Source organism: Schistocerca gregaria, chromosome 1, assembly GCF_023897955.1.
Source record: "Schistocerca gregaria isolate iqSchGreg1 chromosome 1, iqSchGreg1.2, whole genome shotgun sequence".
NCBI lineage: Eukaryota > Metazoa > Arthropoda > Insecta > Orthoptera > Acrididae > Schistocerca > Schistocerca gregaria.
The window spans coordinates 1,071,759,147-1,071,781,490 of record NC_064920.1 but is presented as its reverse complement, the minus strand read 5'-3'; the positions used below and the strand labels follow the sequence as shown (position 1 = coordinate 1,071,781,490).

The following is a 22,344-nucleotide window of genomic DNA, read 5'->3' as shown; positions in this document are numbered from 1 at the left end:
CGCGGAGTTTCCGCATACACGATGCAGTCACTTTCAATTCAGCGTTCTGTAACCACCCGTAGACGGCAGGTGGTAGCACTAACAGGTAGGGTATATAAAGCAGGTCAGGGAGATGCGAAAAACTGTGTATTCGTTGTCGTGATGCGGAAATGGTGCGTTTTTTTTTAGCTATTTGTGATAAGGTCTTAATTTGAGGAAGAAATTTCTGAGGATGTACGTCTGGAGTACAGCATTGTATGGTAGTGAAACATGGTCTGTGGGAAAACCGGATCAGAAGAGAATCGAAGCATTTGAGATGTGGTGCTATAGACGAATGTTCAAAATTAGGTGGACTGATAAAGTAAGGAATGAGGAGATTCTACACAGAATCGGAGAGGAAAGGAATATGTGGAAAACACTGATAAGGAGAAGGGACAGTATGATAGGACATCTGCTAAGACATGAGGGAATGACTTCCATGGTACTAGAGGGAGCTGTAGAGGGCAAAAACTGTAAAGGAAGACAGAGATTGGAATACGTCAAGCAAATAATTGAGGACGTAGGTTGCAAGTGCTACTCTGAGATGAAGAGGTTAGCACAGGAAAGGAATTCGTGGCGGGCCGCATCAAACTAGTCAGTAGACTGATGACCAAAAAAAAAAGATAAGGTCTTATGCGACCAAACTTCTGAGGTCATCGATTCCTAAGCCTACACACTACTTAATCTAACTTAAACTAACTTACGCCGTGGACTACACACACACCCATGCCCAAGGGAGGACTCGAACCTCCGACGGGGGCAGCCGCACGGATGGTGCGATTTCTCTGACGTTCAAAAGGGCCTGATCGTTGGCTTTCACGCCAAGGGTAGAAGCATTTACGATACGGCTAAGTTTGTAAATTGTTCGCACACTGCCGAGGTAAAAGTATACCGTGCAAGGCAAATTGGTGCTATCCAAAATCGGCGCTCAGGCAAATGTTTAGTACCACTAGCCACAGATTACAGGGGTGGATGACGGCTGTGGTGACGTGTACGGGAGAACAGCTGTGCAACTGTTCAGAAACTAATCGCCAAGATGAACCAAGGGATTACCAACCCTGTCTTCTCAAAGATTGTTCAGCGAACGTTGCTCTGCAGCAGGTCATGCACCCATGCTGACTGCAGTTCGTTAGCGAAGGCTGTAATTTGCACGCCAGTGTCGCAACGGCGACAGGTTGCCTTTCCAGATGTATCACGTTTTATGCACCATCAGACAAATGCCCATTGGCGTGTACAGCTCGAAACTTCTGAAAGCAAACAGCCTGCAACAATTATCAGAAGGGTCCAGAATGGGTGGAGAGGGGAGGGGGAGAGGACAATTTTGTTCAAATGGTTCAAATGGCTCTGAGCACTATGGGACTTAACTTCTGAGGTCATCAGTCGCCTAGAACTTAGAACTAATTAGACCTAACTAACCTAAGGACATCACACACATCCATGCCCGAGGCAGGATTCGAACCTGCGACCGTAGCGGTCGCTCGGCTCCAGACTGTAGCGTCTAGAAACGCATGGCCACTCCGGCTGGCCCTGAAAGTTTGGCCGTACCTTTTTGTAACACCCTGTATACCTCCCTGTGACAGACTGTTCAAATTTTGTGCCTACCCTCGTATCATGCACCGAATCTAAGTGCGAACTTCAGAGGTCCTACAGCACATCGTCTTCTGAACAATCCTTCCTGTGACTTTCGACCATGACGTCTCATATGTTTCTGTTTAGTTATTTAAGCCTTCAGATCAGGCAGCACTGGCTTTAAGGGGCTGGTCGCGCGTGTGTGTTGCAGGATTTCGGTTGGACGACGTCCGAGACGAGCACGATCCTGAGCTCGTTCTTCTGGGGCTACGTGGTGACGCAGGTGCCGGGCGGCCAGCTGGCCGAGCGCTTCGGCGGGAAGCGCTTCATCGCGGGCTCCATCTGCCTCACCGGCTTCTTCACGGCGCTAACGCCCCTGGCGGCCGACATCGGCGGCTGGCAGCTCGTCTGCGCCTCGCGCCTCGTGCAGGGGCTCTGCCAGGTAAGGTTCAAATGGTTCAAATGGCTCTGAGCACTATGGGACTCAACTGCTGTGGTCATCAGTCCCCTAGAACTTAGAACTACTTAAACCTAACTAACCTAAGGACACCACACACATCCATGCCCGAGGCAGGATTCGAACCTGCGACCGTAGCAGTCGCACGGTTCCGGACTGCGCTCCTAGAACCGCCAGGTAAGGCCCTGCGCTGAGCCCGGATCAGGAACTCGAGTAGCCTCTGCTTGTCTGGGTGTGCAGTTTGAATTTCCAACTAGCTTGGAAAGTCCATTCTTCTGGACAGTGCCGGCCGCGGTGGTCTCGCGGTTCTAGGCGCGCAGTCCGGAACCGTGCGACTGCTACGATCGCAGGTTCGAATCCTGCCTCGGGCATGGATGTGTGTGATGTCCTTAGGTTAGTTAGGTTTAAGTAGTTGTAAGTTCTAGGGGACTAATGACCACAGCAGTTGAGTCCCATAGTGCTCCGAGCCATTTGAACCTTCTGGACTGTCCTTGAGGAGGTGAGTGTGACAGCTCTAGGTCTGAAACTTCATGGCAGATTAAAACTGTGTGCCGGACAGAGACTCGCTCGGGACGAGAGAGCACTTGCCCGCGAAAGGTAAAAGTCCAGAGTTCGAGTCTCGGTCCGACACACAGTTTTAATCTGCCTGGAAGTTTCATATCAGCGCACACTCCGCTGGAGAGTGAAAATCTCATTCTGGAAACATCCCCCAGGCTGTGACTAAGCCATGTCTCCGCAATACCCTATCTTTCAGGAGTGCTAGTTCTGCAAGGTTTCTCAAGAGAGCTTCTGTAAAGTTTGGAAGGTACGAGACGAGATACTGGCAGAAGTAAAGCTGTGAGGACGGGGCGTGAGTCGTGCTTGGGTAGCTCAGTTGGTAGAGCACTTGCCCGCAAAAGGCAAAGATCCCGGGTTCGAGTCTCGTTCCGGCACACAGTTTTAATCTGCCTGGAAGTTTCATATCAGCGCACACTCCGCCGCAGAGTGAAAATCTCATTCTGGAAACATCCCCCAGGCTGTGACTAATCCATGTCTCCGCAATACCCTATCTTTCAGGAGTGCTAGTTCTGCAAGGTTTCGCATGAGAGGTTCTGTAAAGTTTGGAAGGTGGGAGACGAGGTACTGGCAGAAGTAAAGCTGTGAGGACGGGGCGTGACTCATGCTTGGGTAGCTCAGATGGTGCTGGCACGGTACCTCAGCGTGTTCGTTCAGAGAGCCGGTTGGCCTCTGTAATAAAAAAACTCAGCGCGCACCCCGCTGCAGAGTGAAAATCTCATTCTGGAGTTCTAGGTCTGATCACCGCCTGAACTCTGTAACTTCTTTTCTTCTGCACTTGCGGGGCTAAATTTCGACTGTAATATCGATTGTTTGAAACTATATTAGCTCTTTATTATCCATGAAGTAATGTGTTCTATCGACAGGGGACGACAAATTGGTTCCATATTTATAGATTTCCAGAAGGACTTTGAAACTGTTTCTCACAAACGATGTAAATTGCGTGCCTATGGAGCATCAGTTGTGTGACTGGATTCGTGATTATGCGGATGAGGGTAAGGGTAAAATACAGGGAGCGAAAGGCTATTTACAATTTGTACAGAAACCAGGTGCCAGTTATAAGAGTCGAGGGACATGAAAGGGAAGCAGTGGTTGGGAAGGGAGTGAGACAGGGTTGTAGCCTCTCCCCGATGTTATTCAAGCTGTATACTGAGCAAGCAGTGAAGAAAACAAAAGAAATATTCGGAGTAGGAATTAAAATCCATTGAGAAGAAATAAAAACTTTGAGGTTCTCCGATGACATTGTAATTCTGTCAGAGACAGCAAAGGACTTGGAAGAGCAGTTGAACGGAATGAATAGTGTCTTGAAAGGAGGACATAAGATGAAGACCAACAAAAGCAAAACGAGGATAATGGAATGTAGTCGAATTAAGTTGGGTGATGCTGAGGGAATTAAATTAGGAAATGAGACACTTAACGTAGTAAAGGAGTTTTGCTATATGGGGAGCAAAATAACTGATGATGGTCGAAGTAGAGAGGATATAAAATGTAGACTGGTAACGGCAAGGAAAGCGTTTCTGAAGAAGAGAAATTTGTTAACATCGAGTATAGATTTGAGTGTCAGGAAGTCGTTTCTGAAAGTACACTTCTGGAAATTGAAATAAGAACACCGTGAATTCATTGTCCCAAGAAGGGGAAACTTTATTGACACATTCCTGGGGTCAGATACATCACATGATCACACTGACAGAACCACAGGCACATAGACACAGGCAACAGAGCATGCACAATGTCGGCACTAGTACAGTGTATATCCACCTTTCGCAGCAATGCAGGCTGCTATTCTCCCATGGAGACGATCGTAGAGATGCTGGATGTAGTCCTGTGGAACGGCTTGCCATGCCATTTCCACCTGGCGCCTCAGTTGGACCAGCGTTCGTGCTGGACGTGCAGACCGCGTGAGACGACGCCTCATCCAGTCCCAAACATGCTCAATGGGGGACAGATCCGGAGATCTTGCTGGCCAGGGTAGTTGACTTACACCTTCTAGAGCACGTTGGGTGGCACGGGATACATGCGAACGTGCATTGTCCTGTTGGAACAGCAAGTTCCCTTGCCGGTCTAGGAATGGTAGAGCGATGGGTTCGATGACGGTTTGGATGTACCGTGCACTATTCGGTGTCCCCTCGACGATCACCAGAGGTGTACGGCCAGTGTAGGAGATCGCTCCCCAAACCATGATGCCGGGTGTTGGCCCTGTGTGCCTCGGTCGTATGCAGTCCTGATTGTGGCGCTCACCTGCACGGCGCCAAACACGCATACGACCATCATTGGCACCAAGGCAGAAGCGACTCTCATCGCTGAAGACGACACGTCTCCATTCGTTCCTCCATTCACGCCTGTCGCGACACCACTGGAGGCGGGCTGCACGATGTTGGGGCGTGAGCGGAAGACGGCCTAACGGTGTGCGGGACCGTAGCCCAGCTTCATGGAGACGGTTGCGAATGGTCCTCGCCGATACCCCAGGAGCAACAGTGTCCCTAATTTGCTGGGAAGTGGCGGTGCGGTCCCCTACGGCACTGCGTAGGATCGTACGGTCTTGGCGTGCATCCGTGCGTCGCTGCGGTCCGGTCCCAGGTCGACGGGCACGTGCACCTTCCGCCGACCACTGGCGACAACATCGATGTACTGTGGGGACCTCACGCCCCACGTGTTGAGCAATTCGGCGGTACGTCCACCCGGCCTCCCGCATGCCCACTATACGCTCTCGCTCAAAGTCCGTCAACTGCACATACGGTTCACGTCCACGCTGTCGCGGCATGCTACCAGTGTTAAAGACTGCGATGGAGCTCCGTATGCCACGGCAAACTGGCTGACACTGACGGCGGCGGTGCACAAATGCTGCGCAGCTAGCGCCATTCGACGGCCAACACCGCGGTTCCTGGTGTGTCCGCTGTGCCGTGCGTGTGATCATTGCTTGTACAGCCCTCTCGCAGTGTCCGGAGCAAGTATGGTGGGTCTGACACATCGGTGTCAATGTGTTCTTTTTTCCATTTCCAGGAGTGTATTTGTATGGAGTGTAGGCATGTATGGAAGTGAAACATGGACGATAGATAGTTTGGACAGGAAGAGAATAGAAGCTTTTGAAATGTGGTGCTACAGAAGAATGCTGAAGATTAGATAGGTAGATGACATAACTAATGAGGAGGTATTGAATAGAATTGGGGAGAAGAGGAGTTTGTGGCACAACTTGCCAAGAAGAAGGGACTGGTTGGTAGGACACGTTCTGAGGCATCAAAGGGATCACCAGTTTAGTACTGGAGGGCAGCTTGGAGGGTAAAAATCGTAGTGGGAGACCAAGAGATGAATACACTAAGCTGATTTAGAAGCAAGGAAGTTGCAGTAGGTACTTTGAGATGAAGAAGGTTGCGCAGGATAGAGTAGGATGGAGAGTTGCATCAAGCCAGTCTCAGGACTGAAGACCACAACAACAACATAGGAAGATCAAACCTGTATGTTAGGATACAGTATTACTAGTGTCCTCCTTGACACAGTCAAGGCGTTTGAATATCTGGGCGCAACGTTGCAAAGAGATATGAGGAGGAACGAGCGTGTGGGCACTGTGGTAGGGAAGGCGAATGGTCGACTTCAATTTATTGGGAGAATTTTAGGGAAGAGTGGTTCAGCTGTAAAGAAGCTGGTGCGAACTATTCTTGAGTACTGCTCCAGTGTTTGTGATCCGTACCAGGTCGGATTGATGGAAGACGTCGAAGCAATTCAAAGGCGGGCTGCTAGATTTGTTACCGGTAGGCTCAAATAACACGCAGGTGTTACAGGGGTTCTACAGGAACTCAAGTGGCAATCTCTGGAGGGAAGGAGACGTTCTTTTCGAGAAAAAACTATTGCGAAAATTTAGAGAAACGGTACTTGAAGCTGACTGTCGAACGACTCTACTGCCGCCCACATACATTGCGCATAAGGACCACGAAGATAAGATACGAGAAATTAGGGCTCGTACGAAGACAAATAGACAGTGGTTTTTCCCTCGCTCTGTTTGCGAGTGGAACAGGAAGGGAAGTGACAAGTAGTGGTACAGGATACCCTCCGCCACACACCGTAAGGTGGCTTGGGGAGTATCTATGTATATGTTGATGTAGAGCAAAACGGAACTAAAATCTGGCATTCCCCCAAGGAAGTGTTGCAAACTCTCTGTTGTTCCTGATCTGCGTAAACGACTTAGGAGACTATCTGAGCAGTCTTTAGAATGTTTGCAGATGATGCTGTCACTCACTGCATTGTAAAGTCACCCGATGATCAAAACGAATTGCAAAATTATTTAGACAAGATATGTGTAGGGTGCAAATAGTGGCAATTCACTCTAAACCATGAAAAATGTGAAGTAATCCACATGAGCACTAAAACGAATCCGCTAAATACACGTTACACGATAAATCTAAACGCTGTAAACTCAACTACATACTTCGGGACTACAATCAAGTTTTGTCAGAAGTTAAAAATCTAAACTTGTGATTTTAATGGCTGGGGGTGGGTGTTACGTGGATGAAGATTTGCATTCCGGCACCTATAATTTTAAAAATTAAGCACTGTGCACTTCGTGTACTCGTATATCTCTACCCCCTCGGTATGGCTCTGGTTGAAAGCTTCGTTGAACTTTTTTGTCGAATGATGTATTTCTAATAGCGCCGTTCCTAGGTCAGGAAGCTCTCAGATTGCGAGCTCTGGATAAAGCTCTGGTTTGTTCTGTAGCTTCCCATTGATTTACACGGAGGGGAAAATAACAATGCGATTCTACATTTACCTGAGTGTGTATAGTCTGGAGACCACTGTATCGTGAGTGGCGGATGTAAATTATTACCAACATTAGCACCTTCTGTTCCGTTCTATTCGCGAATAGAGCGACGGTAAAACGACTATGTGTCTCGGTACGCCTCCTGACTTCTCTTATTCTTATGCTTCCTAAGTGTGGTTGGAGGTAGCATATAGATTGCAGTCTTCTCCGAATACAGAATATTTATCCAACCGCTTTCAGCGAAAACAATGGCCTTTGAAGGTTCCTGACAGATGGCCTTCCCAACTTCTTTGAACTACCGTACCGGATTATAATTTATGTCTGTGTACGGCAGACTGCCTCTGTTTGTTCTGTCAAAATGATCACTGCATTTTCTCCTGTTTTCGTTAGTTCTGATTCTTACGTTAAATGTGTTTAATTCGTCCCCAGTGTGATTGTTTCTTTATTGATCTATTCTGGTGCATCGTCTAGTAGCCCTAAGAAATCTCACTTCAATTGCCTGGACCTTCCTTTTGTATCAGTTTGTAAATAATATACGACTCGCTTCTGTAGACTAGTCTGCGACTCTGGGGACAGCTGTTACTTTATAAAACTGCATTAGTGTAATTTTTGTGTCTTTCTTCTAAAGTACGCCTAACTGTTTGTTTTCCACACATGTTCTTCAATTTAGTTACGTTCTTTGTGACACCCGTATGTCATATTTTATCGCAGATAATTAAAATCAGTGACCTTTTCAACTATTGTTCACCTTTTTTGCTCTTAAATTGTAAAAGCCATTGTTTTAATTTTTTGTGGATAGTCACTTTGTTCATTCTTTCTCTGTGAAAATTGTGACATTATCTGCTTAACATAATTCAGTCTCTTCGTCTGTTCTAATACCTTTGCGAAATCTGTTTTTCCATTCGCTTACGTTCGCCCATGTTTGTATACAGGGTGTTTAGAAGTGATAGTCAATAATTGACACATGGAAAGTACAGGAGAAAAGTAGCTAAAAAGCTCCAATAAACACGGGTCCACAAATCAAACGTTGTCGAGAAACAACACATTTTCTGTTGCAGTTCATCAGTGTGTAGGGCCATAGGGCTTCTCTACACTTTAAAGTAGGCTTTGTAAATGTTGTCCATGCGTCTGAATACCACGCTGAACTCGTCTCTGAAATGAGTTGTGAATCCTCTCAGGCACTCCTGGAGAATTCCGTAAATGATGGGAGGCTGCTTCAATCCGCAAGCGTAATTCCTCAAGAGAGTTGATCTTGGTAGCATAGACCAGGCTTTTGACATGACCCCACAGACAGAAATCCATGGGATTTAAATCCGGAGACCTTGGAGGCCATGGCACAGGCCCTTCTCTACCTACCCAATATTGACCGTACCTTCGAGTTATAAGCCGGCGCACTCGTAAATGAAAATGTGCTGAAGCACCGTCATGCATGAACCACACGTTCAGGCGTTGGTTCGGTGAGACATCATCATGTTCATTTGGAAGTGATAATGATGAGGTCCCATGCTCCGTGGAGCGTAGGGAACGATGTGGGAGACCCGCACTGCTACTAGGCAAGGTCCTAGCGGAGGTGGTTTGCCATGGCCTTCCTCCAACCGTAATGGGGATGAAAGATGATGATGAAGACGACACAACAACACCCAGACATCTCGAGGCAGGGAAAAATCCCTGACCCCGCTGGGAATCGAACCCAGGAGGCCATGAGCTGTGGACCATTTGGAAATACAGTTCGCAAAACAGCATGTACTGCTGCTCGGTTAGTCTCTGTGGTAGGAAGCCTCCGAGCAGCGCTGCCCAGGCGTTCAAAAAATAACTCTGCTGATGTCGTGATCACGTGTATTGCGTTAGGATTGACATCGGACCAAATGTAGTTACAAATGCCGTCACGCGTAAATTCAGCCGCATCCGTGAAGTGAGTACTGCTTACAAATAGAAGATTCAGCGTACATTCTTGCTGTACCCATTGGCAGAAATTCTCTCTAGGAGAGAAGTCTATATTGTTGAGGGCTTGCACTCGTTGAAGATGATATGGATCAAGTACTTGCCGTTGTAAAACCCGCCACACACTGCTATGACTCAGGACACGCACTTGGGTAGCGATCCTCCTTGTGAAAGTACTCAGACGTTCGTGTGCAATGCGTAACACCCTTTTTCTCAACATCGGGTGCTATGGATCTGGGTCGATCTTCTCGTACATGGTGTGCGAATCTCCCGGCGCTGATGTAACTGGCTAAATGTACGCCTGTAAGGCAGCCCGCGAAGAGGAAAAGTTTCTTCATACAATCGTGCAGCCTCAAGGGCACTGCCATTCGCTTCGTCATACATGAAGTGCTTGTGACCGTTCTCTTCATTGGTGTAACCTCTGTCTGTGGTGCCTTCATGTTCGTAACTGATTGTGAAGTCGGTACGGCACAGTGCACGAGGGTGCAAAAGGAAGTAGTTTCGCGTGTGTAAATAAACAGATAGTCCATCCCAAACCTGGAGATACCAACGTAAATACCGCGGTATCCAGGACGTTTTCAGTTGGTTCCTAACTCCTATTAATGCAATACCTCGGCTGCGGTTGGTTTGCGAACCCACGTTAATTGAAGCATTTTAGCTGCTTTTGGCCTGTACTTACCACTTGGGAATTATTATCCTGTGTACATATATTAATAAGCCTAGGCTAAATGACACATCCTCGTGTGACCCCACTCTCCATTTATATCTAACGTCATTGCTAAGTTTTCGTATAGGTTTAGTAAAGCATTTTTTTTAAAGTGGGATGGGTGTCGTACCCTCTTTTCTTCATTATGCTCCACCATTTTTCCCTGTTGGCTTTATCAAAGGCCTCTTCAAGTCCAAAAAATTCTAAGGGCATCTCTCGACTAAAGTCTGCAAGTTTGTCAGTGTCCTGTTTCATTACACCACACTTGACGAATAAAAGTTTGTATGAGAGTATTATTTACATGTTCAGTTCCACTCCAGTCTGCTGTGCATTATTGCAAATTTCCCCATAATTCCACTGATAAGAGAGAACTTGATTTACGTGGTCAACAATGCTCATTTAAAAAAAAACTGCGTATTGATATACTCTGGTACCTATCTATATCTACATCACTCCGCAAGCAACCTTGCGGTGTGTGGCGGTGGGTAGCCTGCACCATTAATAGTCATTTCCTTTCCTGTTCCACTCGCAAATAGAGCGAGGGAAAAACAACTATCTATATGCCTTCGTATACGCCCTAATTTCCCGTATCTTATCTTCATTGTCCTTAAGCACAATGTATATTAGAGTTTGTAGAATCGTTTGGCAGTCGGTTTCAAATGCCACTTCTCTAAATTTTGTCAATAGTGTTTCTCGAAAAGAACGTCACCTTCTCTCCAGGGATTCCTTTTTAAGTTCCCAAAGCATCTCCACAACACTTGCCTGTTGTTCTAGCCTACAAGTAACAAATCAAGCAGTCCGCCTCTGAATTTCTTCGATGTCTTCCTTGAATCCGTCCTGATGCAGATCCCAAACACTCGAACAGAACTCAAGAATAGGTCGCACTAGTGTCCTATATGCGGTCTCCTTTTACAGGTGAACCACTCCTTCCTAAAATTCTGTCAATAAACCGAGGTCTACCATTCGCCTTCACTACCATAGTTCTCACATGCTCGTTCCATTTTATATCGCTTTGCAACGTTTCGCCCAGATATTTAAGCGACTTTACTGTGTCAAGCAGGGCGCTAGTACTCATTCCCATTAACGTCCATTTTTCCACATTTAGAGCTAGCTGACATTCATCACATCAGCTGGAAATTTTGTCTAAGTCATTTTGTATCTTCCTACTTAACTTCGACACCTTTCCATACACCACTGCATCATCAGCAAACTACCACATATTGTCCACCGAATCATTTATGTATATAGAGAACAGTGGTCCTACCACACTTCCCTCGAGCACTCCTGGCGATACTCTTGTCTCTGAACACTCGCTGTTGAGGACAACATACTGATATCTATTACTTAAGAAGTCTTCGAGCCTCTCACATACCTTTGATCTTATTCCATATGCTCGTACCTTCGTTAACAGTCTGCAATGGGACACGGTGTTAAATGCTTTCCGGAAGTCTAGAAATATGGAATCTGGCTTTTGCCCTTCATCCATTGTTCAGAGTAAATCATGTGAGAAAAGGGCAAGCTGAGTTTCGCAGAGCGATGCTTTCTAAAACCACGCTGCTTCATGGACTAAGCTCCTCAGTCTCAAGAAAGTTTTTTATATTCGAACTGAGAATATGTTCAGAGATTCTGCAGCAGACCAAAATTAGGATATTGGCCTGTAAAAGATTTAGGTCGCTTTAGCAAAACGGATAATCAGAATACCCCCAAAGTCTAACAGCTACTCATTTCAATTATGATTAGTGACAGTCTAGCTCACTTAGTAATATTTTTGCGATCCCTCTTTTACTTTCGTTTCATTACATTAGAGTTGCACTAAACCTGTATATTCATCTAGACCGAAGGAAAGTTAGGAACAGTAAAAGGGTTGAATATGTACGAATTAATGGCACAAACAGAGGCATGGATAAAAGTGGATATGGTTATAGACAGACCCGTAGTGTAACCTGAGGTCCTGGTTGGGTTACAGTGTTACAGCAACAGCCCATTTAAAACGATCGTTTTACAAACTTCGTGGGGTATTTTCTGATGTCCATATTTCCAAGATCGTGATTAGGAGGAAGCTTGGAGTACGACTTTAGTTTTATGGAACATTCTGTTTTATATGATCGCATTCTGCACAACTATATCAGGATCAGAATAACAAAGTCATTGACGGCTAGTTGTTTGTAAGACAGCTACCATAGCAAACACCAGTAAGACAATGGATTTGGTCACAGCTTTCGTTCTGTTCACAGTTGTCACGTTGTTCTGTTACCTCAGGTGCCAACTGCAACAGACAATTTTGATTCGTTTCCATTGTTTCTATGTGCAATCAGTGCTCTGTTTAATTTACGCTGGATAATGTCCTAAATTAGTTGCGAAAGTGAGGAGAAAATTGAGAAGACTATTGCCCCATGTTTAAAAATAAAAATAAATAAAAAAGGGGGAGGGGAAGTAAGCCTGGCTCCAGCATAGACCTTTATGGGGAGAAGAACATTGTGGGGTAAATGCATGCCTCATACAGTGGAAGCACTGTAACGAGGTGTCATAATTCCGCCAAAGCAGAAGACATGCACAGAGGTACAAATTGCTTAAATGTTTTTCATTATCGAAACTGAAATCGTTTTATGAGTTGAAATATTAAATAAAGATTGCCTTTCATTTGATATCTAGATGTTTCAATCTAAATTTCATAAAGTTCAGATCTTATTGACAAACATTTTATGTGTTTGCAACAGCCTTATTAGCATCTCTGTGAAGAAAGCTATTCTACTTCTTAGATTTCATTTCATATAGAAACATTCACAGGCAAGAAACTATTATTAGGAAGTGTCTTAAATGACTTGGGTGAAGTATGATCAATATAAAATGAAGTCTGCATAATTTTCAGTAATAAAAATCTCTTTTTAGCTGCATCTATTTCTGGAATTTGTGAAACCTCACAAAGTCTGTATCAGTGTAGATATTCAAGCCCTGTAAGTATAACAGTGTTACAGGAAAACAAGTAAGAGTGTTGTTTTGTCTTTATTTATTGATGAAAATTATGAGATATAATTATGGAAATTCTCTAGATATTTAATTAAAAGTAATCCAGTTTCTTTTCTCCAATTACAGGGTTGCATCTACCCATCTGTCCATGCACTGCTGGCTAGGTGGGTTCCACCAGATGAGAATGGTCGCTCGGCAACAATTGTATATGCTGGTAAATATTTTTCATTTGTTGTTGGGGCGAAGATGACAGAAAAGCCTGTATGATCAAATTAATGACAGCTCAAATTAAAATTTGCACTCCATTTCTCTTCTCATCTTAGTAACATTTTATTGGACTGAGAAAATGCAAGATTGATTTTAGTGAAAAAAAATTTTTCAACTTTCATAAATAAAATGGATGTATGGAACCTGGCCTTATTAATCAGTCTGGCTAACTGAACACAGACACTGGAGTCAAACCGAAGAGGCCAACCGACCAGTCCTCTTTCATTACTGAAAGATTGTTGTGTGAGTTAATTTCAATCTTAATATTCAACAAAACAATATTCAAAAATAACTAATAAATTATATAAAGGTTTGTGGAGCTACACTTCTAATGTTCCATACTGATGATTTACATACAAATCCATTAAAAATTTAGTACTAGTGTTTTCACAGTAATTTTACATCATTTTTTACATTTCTGCATATACTGCAGAAATTTAAAATCAAATATTAAATAAAAGGCTATTGAAACAATGTATTTCTTCTGTTGACAACAACTTATTACTGAAACACAATGTGTTATGAAAACTAACCTGAAATTAACAGAAAATAAATATGAAATATTCTGAGTACATTTAACTACAGCTCACTGTAACTCAATGAAATTCTGTGAGAAAAATGATGTAAATACAAAAAATACACCCAGTATCAGGCACTTCATTAAAGAATGTGATCATGTAATGCGTTACAAGCTGTCTAAGACAGTTAGCATTTGTTGAAGTCCTCAGATACTTACATTTAAACATCATGTCTATGCATGAGAGTTCATGGAAAGATCAGGAATTAAGTGATATCTCAGAAGATTACTTTTATGTTTCAAACTGCCTACTTCAATCATCTGAGCTAGTCTTTCAGTCTGTGGATTGTTACTAAAGGCTTTTCCCATGAGATGTCATATAGGGAGCACTTGTGCTACAGCCCCTTACATATAATTCCTGTAAGAACCTTGATGACAAGATTAAAATTATTACAGTGTGCCCAGTGGCAGTGAAGCAGCCATTCTTCCCACATTCCATATGCAAATGGAAAGAAAAATATCTTAATATGTGATAAGTGGGAAATACTCTGCTGCACACATTTCATAGTGTTCCGTAGAGTATTGCTCTAAACATAGGTTGTAGCAAAACATAATAGTCCGAACTGCTTGAAAGTAAAAACTGAGTTTCATACATGGAACAGACTTAGCAGTATTGCAATAAATGTGTCAGTTACTGAATGATTAATGCTACCAGCATGAACAGTTCTAGACAGTTTAACCATAAAATGTGGATAAAAAAGGAAAGTAAATGGAAACAAATATAGAAAACTACGGTTGAGGAAAAAAAAATAATAAAAATGGCAGTAAGAATGGGAGGTCTTTCATCTATTACGCAGGGTGAACATTGTGACTGTAATGGACTGAGGTTTTGAGTAATGACTGCAAACAGTCACTTTTTGTGTTGGTAGAATTTTTATTTCTCATTACCAAATTCAGTTCACATAATGATGCATCATTAGGTGGTACAGCTTTAGTATTCATTCATAGCATTGCGAGAGTCATTGTGTTGAGTTATTTGAGTTATTTGATTCTGAATTGGGTCACAAATTACTTCAGAAAACATTGTTTATATTCACCTATATGATAACTACACAGCACTACCGGTACATGCACTTTGGCTAAAGTAATGCAGTGCAGCATTACATTCGACAGCTTATGACACTATGGTGAGAGCAACCAATAGCTATGTCTCTGTACAACTACCAGTGGGCAGGCACACAACCATTTACTACATTCAGTAGCTCAACTTTTAGACTAGTGGCCAGTCACGTGCTTTTGTATGAGCCAAATATAAATTCAATAACAACGCTCCAGCCTCCTGAACAGTCAACGAGCCATTTAAAGCACAATATGTAACATCAAATGAGAATTTGGGAATGGTCCATGTGGACAATGATGTATCCTGATACAAGTTTTGACTCAACTAAGTTTCATTACATTCAACAAACATTCTCTCATTTGGTGATCATACTGAAACTAACATTCAAAATAATTAAACATGAATGTTACAGCAGCCCAAGCAAACAATCAGTTTCTACACAGGTAATATTTTACTTGAGCAGTGTCTCAGTCCAGTACTCTAACTCACTAATGTAGTTTAATTTCCCACATTTATCTAGTTCATACAGTCAGTTGAGTAACAGTCACATATAAATATCAATACAGTTGTTCACGATAACTCACAACAAGTAACACACCTCTGCACAATTGCATTATACTAATAAATGGCAACAATATAAACTATTTATTCAGATGCTAATTTGTTTTGTAATTGTGATGGACTTCCTGTTATGGACACAACTATTGTAGTGGGATATTTTTGTTTATAACTAATTCCTCTTTTAGAGTAACAGTATGTCACATAGTCTCTTTCTATAGCTATCTTCATTGTCCTTTGTATGACATGTCATTCGATTGTAGAAAGAATGACATCATGAGCATTTCTTTTGATAAACAACATATATAATCTCAACAACATTACTAAATTCAGTGTAGTACATAGATAGTGAGATCTTTATTGGGATTGTCATTATATAGTGATTTTTTCTTTTTCTTTTTTGGGAATATATAATTTAGTGTTAGATACACTCATAAACTCATCCTGTGACCATGCTGCCTGCTAGCAATTGGGCATGTGATGTGTTTAACAATGGGGGATTTCCTGTAAGTAGTTGGACAGCCAACCGTGGCTCAGCTGTCCCAGCCTTCCTTCCAGCATACGTCTCACTTTATACAGCCACTATGTGTGTCAGCTAGATGTCACTCAGCCCAGCCTTTGCTCTCTCTTATTAATTTATGCATATAAAACCCATGGCTTGCAGCTTTACCGTATCTCAAGGTCATAAGGCCTGGAGTGGTCTGCAGAGGGCCTTTACTTGGCAATGGGTGATCTATGGCTGATAATAATGATCATGAGTGTGCTTTGACCCTTGCCATCCACAGCATCCTGCCCTTTACTGTGCCACACCATTCAGTACTTGTATCATCATGGCTTGGAAAGTGGAGGTTCTTATATAAGGATGCTAGGATACAGGGTCATATTTGTTATTTTATTAATTCACTTGTTACCTAGTCTGCAAAAATAATCACACTGACATTCTAGACTCTGTCTTTCCTATCACTAGACAATACTGTAACTCAGAAATTGTTGTGAAGGTGGGTAAATTTCACAGTGCGGAACTCCAGTACATAGTGATGTGAATGATAAATGGCGCAGTGGTATGGAGTACACAAAACACTTTTTTTTATATAAACACAGTACATACAAGGCACACAACGTAACACACTCGAGTCACAGAGCGAACTCCACTGCTTCCATCAACAATAAGAGATAAGACTGTGAGTCACTTTCTCTGGCCAGATATGCTTAAGTTCCCACAGAGGTACCCCACCCGACCCGGATAGTGCAGAGCATGATGTGGAGGCAACGACCATGGGTCTGTAGTGCAGGCCAGTGCGGTCTGGCGCAGGGTATAGAGATGCTTGATATGGAAATGGGTGGGTGCATGGATAGCATGGCTTACGCGGGTGAGCATGAGAGGGAGAGGTGAGGAAAATGTCTCCCCCCAGTACTTGTGCATTTGGTGGGTCTGTGAGGAGCTCGTTGCCTGGAGGGGCAGGCAAATAATAGTGATGGTCAGGTGGCCATCATCAGTTAACTGCGTGTGCACTGTTTCAACACTGATGTTATCAAGTGAGGTGAGAACTTCTCGGGAATAGTGTACCTGGGACTCCAGTTATCTACATCTACATCTACATCTACGTCCATACTCCGCAAGCCACCTGACGGTGTGTGGCGGAGGGTACCCTGAGTACCTCTATCGGTTCTCCCTTCTATTCCAGTCTCGTATTGTACGTGGAAAGAAGGATTGTCGGTATGCTTCTGTGTGGGCTCTAATCTCTCTGATTTTATCCTCATGGTCTCTTCGCGAGATATACGTAGGAGGGAGCAATATACTGCTTGACTCTTCGGTGAAGGTATGTTCTCGAAACTTTAACAAAAGCCCGTACCGAGCTACTGAGCGTCTCTCCTGCAGAGTCTTCCACTGAAGTTTATCTATCATCTCCGTAACGCTTTCGCAATTACTAAATGATCCTGTAACGAAGTGCGCTGCTCTCCGTTGGATCTTCTCTATCTCTTCTATCAACCCTACCTGGTGCGGATCCCACACTGCTGAGCAGTATTCAAGCATTGGGCGAACAAGCGTACTGTAACCTACTTCCTTTGTTGTCGGATTGCATTTCCTTAGGATTCTTCCAATGAATCTCAGTCTGGCATCTGCTTTACCGACGATCATCTTTATATGATCATTCCATTTTAAATCACTCCTAATGAGTACTCCCAGATAATTTATGGAATTAACTGCTTCCAGTTGCTGACCTGCTATTTTGTAGCTAAATGATAAGGGACCTATCTTTCTATGTATTCGCATCACATTACACTTGTCTACATTGAGATTCAATTGCCATTCCGTGCACCATGCGTCAATTCGCTGCAGATCCTCCTGCATTTCAGTACAATTTTCCATTGTTGTAACCTCTCGATACACCACAGCATCATCTGCAAAAAGCCTCAGTGAACTTCCGATGTCATCCACCAGGTCATTTATGTATATTGTGAATAGCAACGGTCCTATGACACTCCCCTGCGGCACACCTGAAATCACTCTTACTTCGGAAGACTTCTCTCCATTGAGAATGACATGCTGCGTTCTGTTATCTAGGAACTCCTCAATCCAATCACACAATTGATCTGATAGTCCGTATGCTCTTACTTTGTTCATTAAACGACTGTGGGGAACTGTGTCAAACGCCTTGCGGAAGTCAAGAAACACGGCATCTACCTGTGAACCCGTGTCTAAGGCCCTCTGAGTCTCGTGGACGAATAGCGCGAGCTGGGTTTCACACGACCGTCTTTTTCGAAACCCATGCTGATTCCTACAGAGTAGATTTCTAGTCTCCAGAAAAGACATTATACTCGAACATAATACGTGTTCCAAAATTCTACAACTGATCGACGTTAGAGATATAGGTCTATAGTTCTGCACATCTGTTCGACGTCCCTTCTTGAAAACGGGGATGACCTGTGCCCTTTTCCAATCCTTTGGAACGCTTCGCTCTTCAAGAGACCTACGGTACACCGCTGCAAGAAGGGGGGCAAGTTCCTTCGCGTACTCTGTGTAAAATCGAACTGGTATTCCATCAGGACCAGCGGCCTTTCCTCTTTTGAGCGATTTTAATTGCTCTCTATCCCTCTGTCGTCTACTTCGATATCTACTATTTTGTCAACTGTGCGACAATCTAGAGAAGGAAGCACAGTGCAGTCTTCCTCTGTGAAACAGCTTTGGAAGAAGACATTTAGTAATTCGGCCTTTAGTCTGTCATCCTCTGTTTCAGTACCATTTTGGTCACAGAGTGTCTGGACATTTTGTTTTGATCCACCTACCGCTTTGACATAGGACCAAAATTTCTTATGATTTTCTGCCAAGTCAGTACATAGAACTTTACTTTCGAATTCATCCCATGTAGTCTTCATAGATCCCTGTAACTATCAGCTCCTTGCCTGTAGCTGTGAGGCTAAGATGTTCCAGGCAGAAGCAGCAGACACTGAGTAGCATCTTGAACGGAGGGGATGCAATCACAGGGGGCAGGTTTCAGTCAGTTGCTGAGGCATATGACTGGCTTGCCATTAAGCATAATGTCATAGGTGTTGGGGCTGCATTGGGGTGAAATGTGGGGTGGACAGTATCATCATGCAGAAAGACATGGTCATACATGGGAAGGTCTTTGGAGGTGAAAATTTTAGTAGGGAGGAGGGAGTTTGGCAGTGTGATGCCACACACTGTCAACCAAGATGGGAAGCAGGGTTGCAAACAGGGGTGGTTGAAAGAGGTGAAATCACTGGGGAAGGATAGTGTCTCCTAATATAAAACCTCAGCTAGTGAGGCATTGAGGTCTTGTTTATGTGCCATGCGGATGCCCAGTGGCATACGTGGGAGTGCATCAGACCAGTCAGCCCTCGTGGCAAAAAGAAGCTCTTTGCCTTTACAAATGTCTGCTTGTGTCTGTATATGTGTGGATGGATGTGTGTGTGTGTGCGAGTGTATACCTGTCCTTTTTTCCCCCCTAAGGTAAGTCTTTCCGCTCCCGGGATTGGAATGACTCCTTACCCTCTCCCTTAAAACGCACATCCTTCTGTCTTTCCCTCTCCGTCCCTCTTTCCTGAAGAAGCAACCGTTGGTTGCGAAAGCTTGAATTTTGTATGTATGTTTGTGTTTGTTTGTGTATCTATCGACCTGCCAGCACTTTTGTTTGGTAAGTCACTTCAACTTTGTTTTTTGATATATTTTTCCCACATGGAATGTTTCACTCTATATATATAAAAACAAAGATGATGTGACTACCAAACAAAAGTGCTGGCAGGTCAATAGACACACAAACAAACACAAACATACACACAAAATTCGAGCTTTCGCAACCGGCGGTTGCTTCGTCGGGAAAGAGGGAAGGAGAGGGAAAAATGAAAGGATGTGGGTTTTAAGGGAGAGGGTAAGGAGTCATTCCAATCCCGGGAGTGCAAAGACTTACCTAAGGGGAAATAAAGGATAGGTATACACCCGCACACACACACATGTCCATCTGCACATACACAAACACAAGCAGACATTTGTAAAGACAAAAGGTAAGTCTTTCCGCTCCTGGGATTGGAATGACTCCTTACCCTCTCCCTTAAAACCCACATCCTTTCATCTTTCCTTCTCCTTCCCTCTTTCCTGACGAAGCAACCGCCGGTTGCTAAAGCTCGAAATTTTGTGTGTGTGTTTTTTTATTGTGCCTGTCTACCGGCGCTTTCCCGCTTGGTACGTCTTGGAATCTTTGTTTTTAATATATATATATATACTGTCCATACGTCTATTTGAAAAGGTAGCCAAAACATATTTCATATTACTTGGCTCAGAATAGGGATTGATACCAAAGGGAACAATCACGTCACCTTTTCACATTACAGAACATAAGCACAATGGTTTTGCTTTAACAAGCAAATGTTCTGAGATTAATAGTACATGATAGTAAAGTCTTGCTATTCCCCTAAGCTCAACACCCCTCTCATCAGGGAGGATGCTGACACATTATACCAGATGAACTGAAGAGAAGACATGGAGAAATGAATGATGATATGACATTTGGCATAAATTATGTGACTGAGGAAACACTATGTGACAGAGACCAACCAAATGAGACAGTGAAACTGTTAAGACATCATCATCATCATCATCATCATCATCATCATCATCATCATCAGGATTTCCTTCCAGTGAGCCGACTGCGGTGGCCGTGCGGTTCTAGGCACTTCAGTCCGGAACCGCGGGGACTGCTATGGTCGCAGGTTCGGATCCTGCCTCGGGCATGGATGTGTGTGATGTTCTTAGGTTAGTTAGGTTTAAGTAGTTCTAAGTTCTAGGTGACTGATTACCTAAGATGTTAAGTCCCATAGCGCTCAGAGCCATTTGAACCTTCCTGTGAGCCAGCAATGAACTTGGTGAATGATAAGCCTCTATTGGTTTCTGTCCTGGTATAGCTTTTCCTTACCCACTATATCCCATGTTACTCCTCTCATCTTGAGATCTTCCTTAACCTGGTGTATCCATTCCCTTCTAGGCTGCCTAATTGGTCTTCTTCCTGGTACCTCCATCTCAAAATACTGGCATGGAGTTTGAGTTGCATGCACTCGCTTCACATGATCAAACCACTTCAATCTCAAAGCACTCATCCTCTCCTCTGTAGTCAATGTCACCTGCAGGTGTCTCCTAATATAATCATTCCTGGCTCTGTCTCTCCTAGTTTTTTGTAGAGATGATCTAAGGAACTTCATTTCACATGCTTGTATTTGACTCTCTGCTCTCTTATTTATGTCACAGTCCTCTAGACTATACATCACGATTGCCAGGAGATAAGTTTTATACATGGGCTATTTGGCTCTTAGAGGGACTTCCTTGTCCCAGATTAGATTTTGTACTTGGTGGAGAAAGCAAGGATCCTTTTGTTATTCTGTTTAAAACTTCTAGTTTGGAACTTCCATCACATGATATGAAGCTACCCAGATAATTAAAGCTTTTCACACATTCAACCTTCTCCCCCTCCAGTATGATGTTACAAGGTATGGGTGTCCTGTTCATATCCATTGCCACTGTCTTGTTCCTATTCACAGTTACCTTGATTTTTTTTTTTTAATTTTGTGTTCCAGTAATCTAGTCTCCTCTGAACCTCCATTTCTGTCTCTCTCCAAATGACGATGTCATCAGCAAAAACAAAAGCACTGAGATCTTCATTTTCTTCTTCCTTGATTTCTTTCATGATTGTGTCTATAAGTGTAATGAAGAATAAAAGGAAGAGTGAACTGCCTTGCTGAACACCTCTCTTTGTCTTAAACCATTTTCCACCTCCTACTTGTACACTGCTCTCACAACCATCATACAGCATCCGAACTTCTTTCATTAATTAATAAGGAACGTTATGTTTTCTCAAGCATTTCCATATTTTATCCCTTGGGACACTATCATGTACTTTTTCCAAATCCATGAATACTTCTATCAAGTCCTTTCCTTTCTCCCAATACTTCTCCATTAACTGACAGAGGGAGAAAATTGGAAATTTGTGGTAAGTTCTATGGGACCAAACTGCTGAGGTCATCGGTCTCTAGGCTTACACACTACTTAATCTAACTTAAACTAACTTGTGCTAAGCACAACACAAACAGCCATGCCCAAGGGAGGACTCTAATCTACGACGGAGGCAGCTGCTCGAACCTTGGCAAGGCGCCTAAGACTGCATGGCTACCCCGCGTGACAAGGGAGAAAATGAGATCTATTGTTCCCCTATTGCTTTTGAACCCATGCTGTTGTCCTCTAATTGGTGTTCTAGAATTTTCCACAATCTTTTTTCTATGACCTTTTCCATTATCTTAAGGCAGTGTGATAACAGTGTGGTTCCTCGATAGATGGTGCATTTCCATCTGTCACCTTTCCTGAACAATGGTATATTTTTCCATTCTTCTGGCACTTTGTTTTCTTTCCATA

At 43.6% G+C, this 22,344-nt stretch overlaps 1 protein-coding gene across 1 annotated transcript in view; it reads left to right on the top strand.

Annotated features, from left to right (window-relative positions):
• LOC126281644 (putative inorganic phosphate cotransporter) overlaps positions 1-22,344 on the top strand; it is a 154,530-nt gene that overhangs the window by 81,603 nt on the left and 50,583 nt on the right. Inside the window, exons 3-4 of the mRNA XM_049980781.1 lie at positions 1,799-2,029; positions 13,090-13,177. Of these exons, the coding sequence (XP_049836738.1) occupies positions 1,799-2,029; positions 13,090-13,177 (319 nt within the window). The remainder of the gene's footprint in view (positions 1-1,798; positions 2,030-13,089; positions 13,178-22,344) is intronic.